Genomic DNA, 17,279 nt, shown 5'->3' with positions numbered 1-17,279 from the left:
AAGGTCCAGAGAACCAAGCAAAACGGTTGGCAAACCAAATAAAATGGAAAATCAAAGAGGCATAAGCAAATTACTATGAAAATGCATAGTATTTTCATAGTCCAAGCCATCTTTTGGAGTCCAAGCCATCGCAGTTCTTCAATAAAGTAAAAAGTCTGACTGGCAAAAGTTCTCAACCAGTTGACTTCATGAAAGAGTAGCCTCTAGCGAAAACTGCGAATGATTTACATGCCCATTTCGCTTCAATTGTACAGCCTTACCCCCCTCTTCCGCCTGAGGATCCTCCAGTAAATTGAACTACTCCTTCAGATGATAATTTAATTGCTGATATTTCATCGGCAATTATAATCCGTAAACTCTCTTCGTTAAAAAGAACTTCCGTTGCCCCTTTTGACATTCCAGTTGCTCTCAGTAAAGCATTTGCTAAAGAATTATCATTTCCACTTCAGATAATTTTCAATAAAATAACAAAATAGGCTATTTTCCAAAGAAATGGAAGAAAGGGTTTATTACCCCGATTCCAAAGAAAGGAGCAGCTAATGATTTCTCTGGTGTTCGGCCGATCACAGTTACGTCAGTTTTTAGCAGAATATACGAAAGCTTTGTTGTCGCATGGCTGAAAAAATATTTTTTGAAAGTAACTGATCGACGGCAATTTGGTAACATCCCTAAGTGTTCGACAGTTCATTACCTCGTTAATTTAATTGATTTTATTTTAAACATCTCGATGAACCTGGAAAATGGATAAATTTAATTGCAATTGATTTCAGAAAAGCATTTGACCTTGTTGATCACAAAATCCTTTTAGAAAAAATTGGCGGAAAAAAATATACCCAGCTTTATTATTAAAATCATCAAAGGCTTCTTAACAAATCGAGAATACTCAACCGTCTTTCGAACCTCATATTGCTTCCGAGCTAATAAGTCATAAAATAACTTTACTTGGTGTGGTGATTCTTCTGACCTTTATTGGTGGGAGAATACAAAGACAGTTGTAAAAAAGCTAACGGCGCAATCCAAATGCTAAAAACACAGAAAAAATTTCGAGTTCCTAAGGACAAGCTTAAACTAATATTTTGCACTTTCATCCGCCCCTTGATTGAATATGCTTGTCCGGTTGGGCACTTTGCCCTTACCCAGGATGAAACTGATAAAATAGAACGAGTTCAGAAGAGATCACTGCAAATCATTTTAGGCGGTTCCCCTCTACCTTACTCCTTTTACCTCAAAGAATTTAAACTTGGATCCCTTTCTTCCCGCCGAGAAAAATTATGCCAAAGATTTGGCTCCTCCCTCCTCCAACATCTCATCTACCGATCATTATTTCCCCCATCTTTTGTCCCAATAAGATCTCGTGCCCCCAGGGAAGTGGCTGAGAAGGCTCCGAAACTGACCCCAGTCCATTGTAACACCATGCGCCACAGTAAAAGCTTTGTGCCAAACTTCGTGAAATATTACAATGATCTCTAGTGTTTTTATTCTTCATTTTATTCTTTACGTAAAACGACCACAAATGACTATCAATAAATAAATGAAACTCAAAACGAACACCAACCATTTCCCCAAACACGTCCAATCAAAATTTTGACATAGCCATTTTGTTCAGAGTAGTTGAAAGGTCCGGAAACTTCGAAAAGGGCTCATTCGATTGGAAATTGAAGGTACTAGTGCCCTTTTAATAGTCATCAAAAGTGATTCGGATTAATCCCTCTCACACGCCCACCATTTCCACAAACACATCCAATCAGAGTTTAGAGATAACCATTTTGTTCAGTGTAGTTAACATGTCCCGGAAATTATGTTTTTGAGGGTGACAACCTCCCTCCCTACCGCCCCGGGGAAAATGGTTGTAAGTTATGCCCTGGGGCCATATAAGGTTTTTTTATAGAAAGGATGGTCGTATAAACTTCAGAGGGGCTCATTGGATTGGTAATCAGAAGTTCTAGTACCCTTTTTAAGATTCAAATTGATAGGAGGGCGGATACCCCCCCCTATCCCTCGTATTTTCCAAAAATATATCTGATAGAAATTTTGAGATGGTCATTTGTTGTCGTAGAAAGTTCAAAAAAGGCTCATTCAATTGGAAATTGAAAGGGCTTTTTTCAAGTCAAGTGATTGGAGGGTAAAAGCCCCCCCCCCCTCCCTCACGCCCATCAATTTCCAAAACCTATCTAATCAAAATTTTTAGATAACCATTTTGTACAGCGTAGTTGGAAGGTATGGAAATTATGTCTTTGAGGATGACACTCCCTCAACAGCCCCCAGGGAAAAAGGTGTAATTTATGCCCTGGGGCATAAATTACATTTTATATACATAAATTACAATTACGTTTTTTTTATAGAACCTTGTCGTAGAAAATTCAAAAAGGGCTTTTTCGATTGGAAGGCTTTCAGAACTTTCAACTACGTTGAACAAAATGGCTATCTAAAACTATTGATTGGATGTGTTTGGGGAAATAATGGGCGTGAGAGAGGGTTTAGTTGCCCTTCAATCACTTTCGACTATTAAAAAGGGCACTAGCCCTTTCAATTTCCAATCGAATGAGCCTTTTTTGAAGTTTCTACGACAACACTTTATATTAAAACTTTAAATACCCCCAGGGAATAACTTATAACCCTTACCCCGAGGGCGGGGGGGGGGGCTAATCCTCAAAGACCTAATTTACAGAACTTTCAACTACGTTGAACAGAGCGGCTCTCTTAAAATTTTGATTGGATGTGTTTAGGGAAATCGTGGGCATGAGAGGGGTTAGTTGCCTCCCAATCACTTTCGACTACTAAAAAGGGCACTAGCCCTTTCAATTTCCAATCGAATCAGCCCTTTTTAAAGTTTCTACGACAACACTTTCTATAAATGAAAACTGATCAAACGGATATGTTGAGGAAATTGGTGGACGTGAGCGGGAGGTTAGTTGCCTTTCCATCACTTTCGACTATTAAAAAGGGTACGAGCCCTTTCAATTTCTTATGGAATGAGCCCTTTCTGAATTTTCTACGACAACGCTTTCTATCAAAACCTTATATGCCTCTAGGGCATAACTTACAACCCTTGCCCTGAGGACGGTGAGGGGATTTTCATCCTCAAAGACTTAATTTCCAGAACTATCAACTACGTTGAATAGTATGGCTATCTCAAAATTTTGATTGGATGTGTTTGGGGAAATGGTGGGCGTGAGAGGGGGGTTAGTTGCCATACAATCCCTTTTGACTACTAAAAAGAACACTAGCCCTTTCAATTCCCAATCGCTTACCCCAAGGGCTGTGGGGGGAGTGTCATCCTCAAAGACATAATTTCCGGACTTTTCAATTACGTTGATCGAAATGGCCGTCCGGAAAGTATGAATGGATGTGTTTGGGGAAATGGTGGGCGTGAGCGGGGGGTTAGTTGCCCCTCCATCACTTTCGACTATTAAAAAGGGCACGAGCCTTTTCAATTTCCTATCAAATGAGCCCTTTTTGAAGTTTCAACGAGAAAACTTACTCAAAGACCTAATTTCCAGAGCTTTAAACTATGTTGAACAGAATGGCTATCTAAAAATTTTGATTGGATGTGTTTGGGGAAATGGTGGACGTGAGCGAGGGGTTAGTTACCCTCCCATCACTCTCGACTATTAAAAAGGGCACGAGCCCTTTCAATTTCCTATGGAATGAGCCCTTTTTGAAGTTTCTAAGACAACACTTTCTATAAAAACCTTATATGCTCCCAGGGCATAACTTACAACCCTTGCCCTGAGGGCTGTGAGGGGGTTTTCATCATCAAAGACCTAATTCCAGAACTTTTAACTATGTTGAACAGAATGGCTATCTCAAAATTTTGATTGGATGTGTTCTGGGAAATGGTGGGTGTGAGCGAGGGGTTAGTTACCCTCCCACCACTCTCGACTATTAAAAAGGGCACGAGCCCTTTCAATTTCCAATCGAATGAGCCCTTTTTGCAGTTTCTGCGACAACATTTTGTATAAAAAAAACTTACATGCCCCTAGGGCATAACCTACACCTTTTGCCCCGAGGGCTTTTGAGGGAGTGTCATCCTCAAAGACCTAATTTCCAGAACTTTCAACTACGTTGAACAGAATGGCTATGTCAAAATTTTGATTGGATGTGTTAGGGGAAACGGTGGGCGTAGAAGGGGTGTCAGTTGGCTTCCAATCATTTTCGGCTATTAGAAAGGGCACAAGCCCTTCAAATTTCCAATCTGATGAGCCGTTTTCGAAGTTTCTACGACAACTCCTTCGATACGAAGTGCCCTGGTCTAAAAGAAAGAAAGACAGAAACAAAAAAATAAATAATACATTGTGCCCACATCATTCTTTACTTAGGCATCGCTATTGCGCTGCCTATGCAATAATTATTTACAGTTTATGTATTTAGTGTTAATTTATTTTTTTCTTAACTTTGCTTATTTTTCATAGTCCTTACTAAGGTCCCCAACTGAATCACTATAAGGAATTTTAAAGTACCAAATACATATTAAGGAATGATGACGAAACTGCATGGCTGAATCACTATCTCCGACTGAATCACTAAACAAAACAACTGAATCCTATTGGAATCACTAGAAGGAATTTTACAACATGAAATCATGGAATGAATGCATGCCTGCAGATGAGAGGGGAGAGACCATATACAGGCATTTTAATTATTTTAAGCCCAATAACTATTTTAGAATTCTCGTTTGACAACATAATTTTAGTCCTATTTGACCCAAATAATGCATGATCTATTTTTTAGTAATAAAAAGGACAATTATCTTAGACTTCCCTTGGGATTAAGCCTTCATGAAATATTCTGCAAAGACAGTTTCGACATGATTATCCCTTGGGGAAAAAAAAAAAAAAAAAAAAAATAATATCAGTGGAATATATCTAGACCTAAATTTGGCACTTTCTCTTTTCTATCCAAGAAAGGCACTATAACCTTAATTTTCCACTTGGAACAAGCGTTCTTTCAACATCCTAGGAAAATTTGTTTGATACAATTACCTCTAGGAAAAAAAATAACATATATCAATGAGTATCCTTCGCAGAAAAATACTAAATTTCGTCTTCTGTGAATGTGAAAAGAGTATGCGCAGTTAACTTACAAACAATCTGCCAGCTACATGTTTAAAAAAAATTTAAGTCTAGGCAAAATTCGTTGCAATAAAAAACAGTATCTGCATTGACAATGTTGATTGTGGAAATAAAGGAGCCTAATACATACTTGGAGCCTTCCATCTAGTGTCCGTTGAATCGTCACACATTTGCTTGGGTGTGCACCATTCGTCGTAATGGCTGTTATTAGGCTGTCCAGCTCATCTTGTTTTTCCTAGAAAAAATATTAACAAACTGAAAATAGTAAAATAGCTTGGGTGCATCAGTTGGGGGAAAGTGTTTAATCTTCCCCTAAAATTTCTGCTCCCCCCGATCCTGAAGAATATATTTTGTATTTTCATTGAAATATACCTTTTTGGTAATTTAATGGCAAAAATAGGTAAAACCATCAAAGTTGCACCCTTTCCCCTCTATTTTCGTGAATTGAAAGCCCTGTGAAAACTAATGGCCAGGAGATCTATAACTCCTTATCAAGGAGGCACACTTGTGCCTCTATAAAGAGGCGACCCACCACAATGTTAAGCGATTTCCGGTCCTAGCGGTCGCAGAGAGACAGCGATAATCGCATTTTGTAGCCCAAGCTCAAACTAAGAAACGTGCAAAATTTCACCCCCCTCCGACTTTATCTTCATGGGTAAAAGTGGGCCGTAAGTTTCAACCCTCCGACCACAGCCCCCCTTTAACGTTGTCCAATTATATTGAAAATTAGAGGTTAAGCTTTCCTAGGGCTCGGGAGCTTACCCTCAAAATTTCAGCTCAATCCGATCACTCCTTCCCTGTTTTCCAAAAACCAAAAATAGCCACTTAAAGTTCCAAAAAAAATTTTTCTTCTTAGCCACGCCTACAGGCCACAGTTGGCAACTGATCCGGGTGAATGAGGACTCATTCGAAGCAGAATTCGACCTGTTAGGGCCTTTTGATATTTTCAGACCGAAAAAATTATCCCCCGAATTCACATTTACGAAAAACCTCGTTTTCCTATAAGAGCCCGCAAGCCCGCAAGCTGTCAAATCAGCTAACAGTTAGTCAAGCAATAATAAGTAATAAACTGTACAAAAACGTGCAGAAATTATTTGAAAAAAACTATGTTTTCTAAAGAGTTAAAGAGGCTGAGTTACAAGGTCGAACCTTAAAACGTACAGGGATTAGGATGCACAGTTGAGGGGCTGCCGCCCCCAAACCCCCGCTTTCGCAGCCTTTAAATAAAAAAAAAAGTTTTTTTAAACTGAAAGTAAGGAGCGACATTAAAACTAACGAACAGAAATTATTCCGTATATGAAATAGGCTGTGCCCTCCTCAACGCCTCGCTCTTTACGATAAAGTTTGACTTTCTCACAACTCTTTTTTTTTAACAATAAAAACTTTAGCGTAAAGAGCGAGGCGTTGAGGAGGGCACAGCCCCTTTCATATACGGAATAATTTTTGTTCGTTTTAAGATTTAATGTCGCTCCTTACTTTCAGTTTAAAAAACTTTTTTTTATTTAAAGGCTGCGAAAGCGGGGGTTTTGGGGCGGCAGCCCCCCAACTGTGCCTCCTAATCCCTGTACGTTTTAAGGTTCGACCTTGTAACTCAGCCTCTTTAACTCTTTAGAAAACGTAGTTTTTTTCAAATAATCAACTTAGAACAAGAATCGCAACAAGTGCAATGTATAAGAATTGCAACAAGCTTCAAAATGAACTGTTCCAAAGCCAAATTTATAAAGAACCTAAAACAATCAAAGGAGAAAAGAAAAAACTAAAAGGGAAGTAAGAGGAGAAAAATTACCAACTTATCAATTGTTGCAGACTAACCACTACTACACACCAAATGTTGTAGTCAAGGACATAGTTATTGTTCTTATTGGAGTGAGGGTGGTCAAGGCAAGCTAAACCAAGTAGGAAATACCTCCCCCCCCCCCACCCCTATCTTTAATACAAAAGCCTAAAAACCTAGTTACTAGAAAATATCAAATCTCAGAGCCTAAAGCCTTTGACTATCATATAAAAGACAATACCTTTATCCTATACGTATATGTGAAAGTATCATAAACAGAAACATTTAAAAAAAAAATGTCTCTCTCTCATTTACTAGCATAAATGGTACGTAAAAAAATTGATAAATGAATAAAAATCACAGGTAAAAATAAAGCTTCTGGTAATAAGTTGAACTATCGTATTATTTAAAAAGGGATGATACATTACTGTCGGGATTCTAGGATGATTTTAGCATGATTTATCCAATCATGGTTTTTTGGTAAACAGCTGACTGAAAAATTTCAATCTAATTGTACCAGTTTCTTATTTGAGTCAATGCATAAAACTAAGAGTGTTTGAAACGTCTCGAAAACTGTTAAATTTGCCATCATATCAGCACAATTAGTGATATTGCAATTATTCAACACAAAGTATATTAATATTTTTCTACCACTGAACAATAGGCCTTTGTCATGAGCCTTGGCTGAGTCTGGCGAGTTGGGCCATAATAACATAAAACCTATATAATAATAAAGACAATGATTGTTATTATCTATAATAGAGTCTAGAATATTAAGCCTATATAACAAAAAGTAATAAAGATAATAATAATAATGATAATAATAATATTAATAAAGCCTGTCACACAACAGACATAAAAAATAAAATAGAAATAAAGTTTCAATTTCCCTTAAAACGCTCCTTATTTTAGTTATTGACTACAGTAGCAAATTGTTTGTACTAGACAGCATAAGATTTTAGCAGATGGATTAGCCAAATAGCTCATAGACCTCAAATGCCCAATAAGTGAAACTGAATAGACTTTTTGACCTTACCTTCAACTTATAGCTTACCTTCAACTTTTTGACCAGACTTTCAATAGCTCTTTTTGAAAAGGGTTCTGATTCTCCACCTTGCCTGTGACACATTAAACTATGCACAATACTCAAACATACATCAGCTGATGTAGGGGAAGCTGAACTTGTCATGTTATTTTTGACGTCCTAAAATTGACATAATTAAAAAATTATTGAATTATATTAACACTAAAATATAGTAATTATTGTCTACGAGTCGATTTGCTAATTCATTCGACTAATTTATTTAGGCTTCTGTGTCTGAAAATAATGAACAAATTTATGAACGTTGAGGAGCTCAGTCTAGACACCGTCATGCATGATCCAAACGAAAGTAAGAGATGGCTTCATTTTTATTTCTTGTTTGTTTTTTATTTTGATGTCCTAATGAAACAATTAATAAATATATCAAACAGTTTATGGCAACAAATTATTAATTTATTCATTTGTTGTGGTAACTTCTTTATTTATTATTATTATTAATTTGTTTTTTTTTAGTTTTTTTTGGCAGGGGTTTTTTTTTCTCGGGTGTTCATCTTCCTCTTTTTCCTCATTGCTGGTAGAGAGAAAAAAGAATTTTTTTTGTATATTGTCGGGTAAGTAATTGATACTATGTCTATTATTTTTTCCTTTCTTTCTTCTTTCTTTTATTGATTATCCCTGTATTTATTTATTTATTACTTTAGTTGTTTTATATGTACAAATTACAGTAAAGAACGAATTTAGGTTCGTTTGGTTCTGTAAAGAACCTAACGAACTAGGTAAGGCACCACACGGCTCAATAGTAACCAAAACTCAACAAAACGAAACTTTGATACCAATAGATCCATCAAAGAATCGGATTTTTACGCTGATTTTAAATATATAAGTTACATCAGATTTAGTCCTACCCATCAAAAGTTACAAGCCTAAGAAAACTTGTCTTATTGTAGGGGGAAACACCCCCTAAAAGTCATAGAATCTTAATGAAAATCACACCATCAGATTAAGCATATCATAGAACCATCGAGCAGAGGTTTCAAGCTCATATCTGCCAAAATGTGGAAATTTGCATATTTTTTTTTTTTTTTTTGCCAGATGAAAGATCACGAATGTTTGTTTATTTGTTGTTTTTTTTTTTCTTCTTTTTCCCAGGGGTGATCGTATCGAGGATCCTAGAATGTCATGAGAGGGCTCATTCGAACTGAAATTAAAAGTTCTAGTCCCCTTTTTGAGTGACCAAAAAAATTGGAGGGCAACTAGGCCCCCTCCCACGCTGATTTTTTACGAAAAACGGCATTTTCCTGTAAAAGCTTGATGAATGACGCCATAATCGTAGGTTGTAACCCTATGTGACGTAATAAATTAATGCAATATTTAAAAACGTTTTTCTTTCGACAAGATAATATAAGAAATAGATAATGGATCGATGAATTGCATTATAAATGAGGACTATGTAAGTTTCTTCGGATATACCTGAAACCTAGTAAAGAACAAACCACTGCATATAGTAACTAAAAGTTAAGATAATACAAGTATCTTTGGGAAAGTTGCTTGCATCTTATGATGCCAAACTTAGGATCGTGACTTACTATTCTGGCTAAGAAAAAGCCATCTGTGTTGCAGCGGTAGCTAGCAACCTAGTAAGAGACGATCACGTCCAATACTAAGAAGTATAATAACCCATATCTCCTAAAAGTAGAGTCAGATCAAAACAAGAAGTACGCAATTAGAACCGCTACGTCCAAAACACCTATAAAGGAAACGTATCGTCCCTTGGCTTGATCAACAAGGGAAATATGGGTTTGAAAATAAAGAAAAATGGCTGAAACCACGATATTTTGCATATACGGTATCTTTTTTTCTTTCTTTTATTTCTCCTCAGATACATTGGCACTGAAACATCATAGAGAGCTGTTTAATGGCACATTTTAAAGGAAATTGATTTGGTTAAAAGACTTTTTAATTAAAAAAAATAATTTTAAAAATAAAATAAATTTTTACAAAATATCTACTAACCTTCAAACTTTTGGTTTTTTTTTTTAAGGTTTTGAATTGTTGTAATTCTTTATTAAAATATATACAAATATTTTTGCAATTACCAGTTTTTTGCTCTTTACGCAATTTAACGTCTGTTTCTACTGTGTCTGTTCAAAGATATGTGATTATTCAAGCAAGTCCAATTTCTAACAACGATTTCTACTAAGCTTCAAACTTTTGGTTTCCTTTTTTAAGGTTTTTGAATTGTTATAATCCCTTGTTAGAATATATACAAATATTTTTGCAATTACCAGTTTTTGCTCTTTACGCAATTTTGATGTCTTTTCATACTGCAGTTTGTTCAAAGATGTTTGACTAGTAAAGCCAGTCCGATTTCTAATAACGATACGTACTAAGCTTCAAACTTTTGGTTTTCTTTTTTAAGGTTTTTGTTTTGAATAAGAGGGAGGGAAATGAGTATTGGAAGTAAGAAGACACTAAACAGACACTACATAGTGTTCATCCAGAGTTCATGGGGAAAAGACCTGTTTTGGATTCAAACCTATTGCAAAGGATTATATCAATGCAGACAAAAAAATAGCTTTCTCCTGGATTATAAACAAACCTGTGTGGCAAGTTTATCTTTAATGAACTTAATTTACTATTATTCAGCGCTCGTCACCTGACCATCACGTGTACTTCGCGTGTGTTGGTTTAAATTATTTTTTAAGTGAATTTATATCGAGATGAGCGTTTCCGAGCTTTTGTATTCACCGCTATTGAACTTTATTTTTGAAAATTTAAGTGGTGTTGATGAAGCCGTTATTTTACGGAAAGGAGTGGACTTTTTAAAGATTTGGAAACTGTTAAGTCAGAGAAAGCAAAGCTATGGAGTTTTGTGAATAAAAATGATCCCCCTGTCAGAAGGGGCACTAATGCAATTCTCAGTCACCTGCAAGATATTATAGACTTTATGAGGAAATGTGATGCTGATGGAAAACATCTCCCTTGTTTTGTCATCAAAAGGCCAACAGAAGTCCCTGTTATCTCTGCTACAGCGTTTATACACGTCACAGCCAAGCTTACGAGCCCTGAGCAAGCGATTTCGCTAGTTTCTGCCAAGATTGATTCGTACAATCTGAACTTTCCTCAAATACCTGTGATTAGCCAACCTGCTGCGTGTGATACGCATACTACAATTTTGATCTCCGATCCCCCGCCTGAGCATGGTGACCCGCTAAAGCGATAATCAGTAAAAGACTCAATTTCTGGTCATCAGCTGGTGTCCAGAGTGCGAGCGACTAAAAACCGGTGGACGGTGAATATTGAGAAATCTGCAGCTGAAGATTTTTGCAAATCAGCAAAGGAAGCTCTACCTGGTTCTAGTGTGAAAGTTTTATCTAAAAAACACACTGGTTTTATTCGAAAAGTCTCTTTTAATTTTGACCTTGAAATGTTACAGAACGATATCGATATACTCAGGTCTAGTCGATTTGGAACAAGCAAATCGGTTAAGCTTGAATTTGCAGATACGATTACCAAAGGGTCATTTCTGCAAAACAATGTGAAGATTGGGTATGAAAACTTCCGTGTTTATGAGTTCAAGCAATTGCCAAAGTGTTGCTTCAAGTGTCGTTCCCCTGGGCACCTGGAAAGTGCATGTACTAGTAGCACTCCTAAGTGCGCTAGTTGTACTGGGCTGCATCTATCTACGAACAGTGATCGTTGTATGGAATCTCCGAAATGTGCCAATTGTGGAGGATATCATCCTTCTTACAGCCTACGATGCCCTGTGATTAAGAAGATCACGGATAAGGTCTATTCTGAGAAATGAAGCCGGAGATAAGTACAGTCTCATTTAATAATAATAGAACGAGAAGCAAGGACTTTTCTATGGATGATTTGTATGTTAATTACGACGTTCTTTGTCTCCAACAACATTCACTGACTGCCTTTAGTGAAAATTTTCTGAGACGAAGGAGCGATCAAGTTGTTTTTGTGCGTCCAGGTAAAATTACGCGTGTCCGCCCTTCTGGCGGCTTAGCTTGTGTTTTTAAGAAAATTATTTCTGGTGCGAGTCCTGTGCTTTTCCAATCAGATGACACTTTTCTTGCGGTGCGTCTTGGTAATGTTGTATTAATTAATGTCTATCTGCCATATAATGATTGTTCTATTCGTTCACTTCAGAATTTCTCTTGTGCTTGTAATGGTCTTAAAACTTTAATTCAAAAGATATCGGATAACGGGTTGCATTTTGTTATTGCTGGTGATTTTAATACCGATCTGGTTTCTGATAATATAAGGAATGGTCAGCTTTTTGATTCTCACCCGGCTTATAAAATTGTTCGGAAGTCCCATGATTATACGTATATTCACCATTCAGGTGGTAAATCAGACATTGATCACGCTATTTGTTCTGCAGCTCTTGTCTACTCGCCAGTTACGGTTCATTTTGCTGAGAATGATCTTGATCACCTTCCGCTGTCTTTTTGTTTATCAAAGTCTGTTGTTTGTTCTGGGAGTATGTCTAAGAGTCGTGGTGTACGTTATAATTTTTATCTTATAATCTGTCTTCGTCTACTCCTCTGGTATGTAATGAATTTTCTGTACTTTCTGTCTGTTCCTTTCGGTGGCTTGGTATTACTGTTTCTAATTCTCTAGCTCTCTTTCGTAAACAGATTGTTGCTGATTCAGTAAGAAAAATTCAGTTCAGTTATTCCAAAATTGTAGCAAACCGTGGAAAATGTAACAGAAGAGCTCTTGGGCGCTTATTCTCGAACTTTTTCTGATCATTCTGTGCTTTATTTTTCGGGTGTTCATTCTGTTCTTAAGCTAAAGGATTTAAAAAAGATTAAAGTTACATATTTTAAATTTTGCAAATTTCTTCTTTCTCTGCCGCCATGGACTAGAAATCGGTATCTAGTTAAAAATTTCTATGTTACGGATGTAACTCAAAAGCTCGGTGACCTACACAAAAAGCTTTCTGCGAGTGCATTTTGTAATATTGGCCCTGACCACGGTCTTTTACAGTTCTTTTCTTAGTTTAATTTAATTGCTAGTGTTTGTTGAGTTCTTTTTTGTTTTTCTTTTTTATTATTATGTTTATTCTTCACTTGAACTAGGCTACTTGTTGTCTTGTAGTTGTGGGTAATAAATGATTGATTGATTGATAGATTTACAAAAACAGGGAGATTACAAATATAAGTCTAGTTCAGTCTTGAACTAGATTTCAAATCGTAAACTTCGATGTGAAACAGTTGACCTGCATTGTTTGAAAATAGAAATAATTCAGTGATTGCGAAAGTGTCTAGTAGAGGATTAAAGTTACAAGTGACTTTTCGTTCTTTGGATAATAATTATAGCATTGGCGGACGTGATTATTGCAAGACATTGTTGGAAAGCGGGGGGGATTTAATTGCCCCCCTTGTGAGTAAGTTTTCGTTTCCTGCTCTTAATTTTTAACATAATATTTTTGGAAGAGGTTGAATGATAATTTTGGAAATGGCTGAATCAACCGGGATCACAGCAATCCTTGAAAAATTGTCGCAAATGGATGCTAAATTAAATCAGAGTCAAGATGTCGCCAATAGGGTTTCTGCGATCGAAACGGAATTAGCGGCCCTCAAAACTTAGACAGGCAGACGGGATAATGCAGTAAGATCCGAAATCAACCAACTGCGGAACCTACTATTTGAAGAAAAGAATAGGTCGGATCAACTTGAAAGAGAAATTAAACAGCAAAATCTGATCATTTATAATTTGAAGTCAGTAAACCCACCTCCAAGTAGTCTAGTAGAAGAAGTTATGGCGGCAGTAGACCACTATTTACCCCAGCTTAGTTTGACCAGGCGTGATTTTAAGGATGTGTTTCACTTGGGAAAAAGTAAACCAGGTGCGGTGCGCCCCATTTTGGTGAAATTTAATCATCGGGAACTTCCCGACATAACCCTACGTAGTGGCCGGCTTTTAAAAAAATTTGATATTTCAGTAGCACCGGATTATACCTATTTGGAACGTAAATCTCGCCAAGATCTTAAACCAATGCTGAATGAGGCTTTGTCGCGTGAACAAGACGCCAAATTAAGAGGAACACGCCTTTTGATTGAAGGCCAAACATTTTATTATGACCAAGTCACAGACAAGGTGGAAATGTTGGCTGCTAAACCTAGTACTGTGCCCAGATCGCAGACTCAGCAAGTTAGCCTCCAAGCCCCGGGAATTCAAAATTCTCAAACTGTAAATTTCAGAGACAGCACTAATAAGAACGCGGCGTGGCCTGACCAAAAGCTCAAAATGGTTACTCGTGGGAAAGCAAAGAGGTGATTAGAAACGATCATTAGTCCCGAAGATGCCCATGAAACCGGAAATCGATGTGTCCATTAAAACAGCACGACTGAGAGCTGCAGTGAAGCTGCACCAGCCGACAAGTAAAATGGTTTGAATTCACCCCCAAAAGAAGGGGCTGATGACTCCTCTGAGAATATGAGTGACGAGAACGAGGATTAGGACCGGCGTGGCCATATACCTTTGTCTGTTTATCACGAACTTAGGATTGGGTGCTGGAACATTCAAGGTTTCAAAGAGAAAAAAACATAATTAGCATTATTGAGGGACCTAGATATATTTTGTGTGGTTGAGTCTTGGCATAATTGTGAAGATGATCTGCAGTGCCCCCCCCCCCCCTTACATAATTATTCCTTTTATGCGGTGAATAGAAAAGTTTCTAAGAATAATCGGCATTATGGTGGTGTGGTTATGTATTTTAGCCAAACATCATTTTCTTCTGCTATGAGACTTGCGACCCAATCTGAGAATATAGTGTGGGGTAGATTTAACTGTGAGAGTACTTTTTTAATTGTAGGTTTTGTATATCTAGCACCACAAAATAGTTCTTACTCGTCTGAAGACACGTGGACTATACTACATGAAGAAACGCGATAGATACAACAGAAGTTTCCGGGGGACCGTCTGGTTGTAGTAGGGGATTTTAATGCCTATACTTCGAATGTATTAGAGATGACTCCTGAATTTTTTTTCAGATGATAATGCTGAGGTCCTTCCTGAGGTCTTTGGGATGCCATGGAGCAGTGACGATCAGTCTAGAAGAATGAATATTTGGGGGAGAAATTTATTTGCATATTGCGAGGAGAATGGTTTAGCAATTTATAATGGAAGATTTGGTAAGGACAGAGGTAGAGGTGAGTACACATGCTTTACCGGGCCAAACACCAGTGTTATCGATTACGCGTTGGTGGGTGTGGAGTTCGCTGCCTGTGTTGTTGATTTTGGGGTTCTCCACGTGCTGGGTTCGGATCATTTCCCTATAAAACTTTCTCTCCAACTTTCTAGGATGTTTGATGTTAATTCTCTCCCTCATTTTAGCCCTATATCCCGTGTTCAAGCTCTAAGCCGGTTACGACAAGATTGGACTGATGAAGAAACAAAAACGCTGAAAGATAGGTTTTGCTCGGAAGAGATTTTGGATAAGTTAAAGGGTGTATGTGAACTCTCTTGGTACCCTGAAATAATTAATGGCTGCCTGTCACAACTCCTCCGTGAAGAGGCTGCTCGGGTCCTGAAACGAAAGCCGCCGAAAATAGGTTCTTTTGATAATGATTGCAAACTTAGTAAGTTGTGCCTATTTAGCTTATTGAATAAGGTAAAAAATGCCAATGGCCCAGAGCAACGACAAGAAACCCTATCAACATTTAGATTAGCTAGAAAAGAACACAAGGCTTTAGTAAGGAGGAAGAAAGCATTATATGAAATTAAGGAGCAAGAGAAGTGTTTTCAACCTTATAGATCGGCAAGTATGAAGGAATTCTGGAAGTATTTACGTGGGCGACGTGACCAATCAAAAATGATCCCAGAAGTTAACTCTTGGCCGACTTATTTTGAAATCCTGGAGAATCATAGAAACTCAGCTGGCCAGGAACCCATCTACCCGCAAGTGTATACTGAGCCGATAGAAGCAGTGGTCAGTGAATTCTCCCTCCCAGAGCATTCTTACCAGCTAATTCAGGAAATATCATAGAGTGAGCTGAAACAATCCATCAAGAGCCACCGTGGAGGATCTTCGCCGGGTATTGATGGAATTCCATCAACAATGTATAAGAAATTAATCGGTCCCCTGTTGCCAGTTCTATTAACTTTGTATAATGCAGTCCTGGTTTCATATAGTTGACCAGCAGCATGGAATATGTCGGTTATAATGCCGTTATTTAAAAAGGGTGACCGGATGAAGCATGGTAACTATCGCCCTAATAGTCTAGTACCAACAATTAGTAGATTTTTGGAAAAGGTTCTAGATGGTAGATTAGGGCTGTGGCTAGAAAAGGAAAATATAGTCAGTGAGACCCAAGGAGGATGCCGAAAGGAATATTCAACAACAGATCGTGTATTTATACTCCAGGCTCTTATTGGAAAATATTGCAGGAGAAATGGTAGGCTTTTTGTCGCGTTTTTGGACCTGGAAAAGGCATTTGATAGCATTGATAGACTTATTTTATTCCGTTACCTTGTTAAAAAAGGCCTACCAAGGCCTTTTATTATGTTATTAATTAACATGCATGAGATAACTTTATCTGTGGATTTTATTGTTAAAAAAGGTGTATCTAGGACATTCAGAACCTTCAGAGGAGTTAGCCAAGGATACACGTTGTCACCGAAACTTTTTACTCTGTATATCAGTGATTTTGCAGAGTTCCTTGAATTGAGATGGGCCCCAGTTGTATCACTAGCGAATACCCTATTTTCTTTTTTGCTGTTCGTTGACGACACAGCTTTAGTGGCCAAATCAGCCGAGGAACTCCAAACTCTTCTGAATTTAACTTAATCTTACCTAGAATCGAAGAGGTTGAAGCTGGACGCATCTAAGACAGATATTTTTATCTTCCAAAGTAGGAAGCCCAATAGACCTCAGGATTATTCCTTTACTTATAACGATGAGGCAATAAAAGTGATCCCAAAGTATAAATATCTGGGATTCGTGGTCGCAGCAAACGGGAACTGGACCGAGCACATTAAATTGATGATTTCACGTGGTAAGGCAGCTGCTTGTCCTCTACTTCGACAAAAACATATCATGGGAATAAAAAATATGAAGATGTACAAGTACCTTTTTATGACTTAAGTCCTACCTTTGCCCATTATGGATGCGAGTTGTGGGGGACTACTACGGTAAAACAACTGGAATCTCTGCAGTTTATGTATTTTAAAAGAGATATAGGCCTCCAAAATAATTTTAGTAGTTTGGTCCTAAAGGGTGATTTGGGTTTGCAGGATCTACGTGATATGAGGACTATACAAATGATTAAGTTTTGGTTACAGGTTACGCGCTTACCTGATAACCGCCTGGCGAAAGCGGCCTACACAGAGATGTTGACTTTTACCAAAAAGGCGGCATGGCCCAAACAAG

At 37.6% G+C, this 17,279-nt stretch overlaps 1 protein-coding gene across 1 annotated transcript in view; it reads right to left on the bottom strand.

The window, feature by feature from the left end:
• Positions 1 to 17,279, bottom strand: part of LOC148945687 (uncharacterized) — a 152,662-nt gene that overhangs the window by 99,696 nt on the left and 35,687 nt on the right. The window contains exons 4-5 of the mRNA XM_089098239.1: positions 7,901 to 8,050; positions 5,203 to 5,307 (exon numbers count right to left, since the gene is read on the bottom strand). Coding sequence (XP_088954365.1) covers positions 5,203 to 5,307; positions 7,901 to 8,050 — 255 coding nt within the window. The remainder of the gene's footprint in view (positions 1 to 5,202; positions 5,308 to 7,900; positions 8,051 to 17,279) is intronic.

Source organism: Artemia sp. Qi Xiang Cuo, chromosome 12, assembly GCF_049724085.1.
Source record: "Artemia sp. Qi Xiang Cuo chromosome 12, ASM4972408v1, whole genome shotgun sequence".
In the NCBI taxonomy this organism is placed as follows: Eukaryota; Metazoa; Arthropoda; class Branchiopoda; order Anostraca; family Artemiidae; genus Artemia; species Artemia sp. Qi Xiang Cuo.
The sequence above is the reverse complement of the archived record's forward strand: the minus strand, read 5'-3'. Positions and strand labels throughout refer to the sequence as shown.